Source organism: Erinaceus europaeus, chromosome 3 (genome assembly GCF_950295315.1).
Source record: "Erinaceus europaeus chromosome 3, mEriEur2.1, whole genome shotgun sequence".
Taxonomy (NCBI): Eukaryota; Metazoa; Chordata; class Mammalia; order Eulipotyphla; family Erinaceidae; genus Erinaceus; species Erinaceus europaeus.
Window position 1 is genome coordinate 54,223,389 of NC_080164.1, and position 1,584 is coordinate 54,224,972.

The window sequence follows — 1,584 nt, forward strand, 5'->3', positions numbered from 1 at the left end:
TAGGTCTTTCTATGTATACTATCATATCATCTGCAAATAGTGAGAGCTTGACTTCTTCCCTTCCAATCTGTATCCCTTTGATTTCTTTCTCTTGCCTGATTGCTATGGCAAGAACTTCCAATACTATGTTGAAGAGTAACGGTGACAGTGGGCAGCCCTGTCTAGTCCCTGATCTGAGGGGGAATGCTTTCAGCTTCTCTCCATTGAGTATGATGTTGGCTGTAGGTTTGCTATATATAGACTCCACTATCTTGAGGAATTTCCCATCTATTCCCATTTTTTGTAGAGTTTTGAGCATGAATGGGTGTTGGATTTTGTCAAAGGCTTTCTCTGCATCTATTGAGATAATCATGTGGTTTTTGGCTTTGCTTTTATTGATGTGATGAATGACATTGATTGATTTACGGATGTTGAACCAGCCTTGCATTCCTGGGATGAATCCCACTTGGTCATGATGAACAATCTTTTTGATGTGTTGCTGTATCCGGTTGGCCAAGATCTTGTTTAATATTTTGGCATCTATGTTCATCAGAGATATTGGTCTGTAGTTTTCCTTTTTTGTTCTGTCCCTATCAGCTTTTGGTATCAGGGTGATGTTGGCTTCATAAAAGGCGGAAGGGAGTATTCCTGTTTCTTCAATCTTATGAAATAGCTTAAGAAGTATGGGTATTAACTGTTTCCTGAAAGTTTTGTAGAATTCGTTTGTGAAGCCATCTGGTCCAGGACTTTTGTTGTTGGGGAATAAATAAATATTTTTTAAAAATGGTGGGGTTAGGCGATGGTGCTGCTGGAGAGCGAGCAGTTCCTGACGGAGCTGACCAGGCTCTTCCAGAAGTGCCGGCTGTCGGACAGCGTGTTCATCACCCTGAAGATGTATGACGGTCGCACCAAGCCCATCCCCAGGAAGGGCTCCGTGGAGGGCTTCGAGCCCGCGGACAAGTGCCTGCTGCGAGCCACTGACGGCAAGAAGAAGATCAGCACGGTGGTGAGCTCCAAAGAAGTGAATAAGTTTCAGATGGCTGATTCAAACTTGCTGAGAGCCAACATGGATGGCCTGAAGAAGAGGGACAAAAAGAGCAAGAGTAAGAAGAGCAAAGCAGCACAGTGAAGGACCCCAGATTTCTTGCTTTCACCAACCACTGAATTGCTATGCTTTCTTTTGGTTCCCTTATAATAACTTTTCATCATTTTGGATGGAAGAATGCTGTGTTTTAATGCTGTAGGAGCTTTGTTTATTGTGAATGCTCCATAGGTCTGTGTTGCTTAGTTATAGATTCCTGGATTACATTTTAAAGTCTTTACAGCTATCTGTATGAAGAGCAATGTATCATTAAATTTGTCTATCAATGCTGACTCTCTCTCCCCCCTACTCCATTTAATAGTTTCTAGCAATAACTACTGATTTGGAAATTGTGTGATTCTAGATAGAATTTAGCTCTGTCTCCTAACCTAATGGATGATTTTATAAAATGTTGTGGTATGAGAAAAAAAAAAAAAGTGACTGCACCATCTTGGATCGAGCTTGAAAAAGCCATTTTAAGTGAAATAAGTCAGAAACAGAAGGATGAATATGGGATGATCTCA

General features: G+C 41.2%; 1 protein-coding gene across 1 annotated transcript; it reads left to right on the top strand.

The window, feature by feature from the left end:
* Window positions 1–774: 774 nt before the first annotated feature.
* Window positions 775–1,344, top strand: LOC132537664 (signal recognition particle 14 kDa protein-like). Its single transcript, XM_060188583.1, has one exon. It carries the CDS (start codon window positions 779–781, stop codon window positions 1,106–1,108), a length of 330 nt encoding a protein of 109 aa, XP_060044566.1. The 5' UTR covers window positions 775–778; the 3' UTR covers window positions 1,109–1,344.
* Window positions 1,345–1,584: the final 240 nt, after the last annotated feature.

Excerpts from the sequence above, each read along its gene's own strand:
- LOC132537664 (XM_060188583.1), top strand. The coding sequence starts at position 779 with ATGGTGCTGCTGGAGAGCGAGCAGTTCCTGACGGAGCTGACCAGGCTC.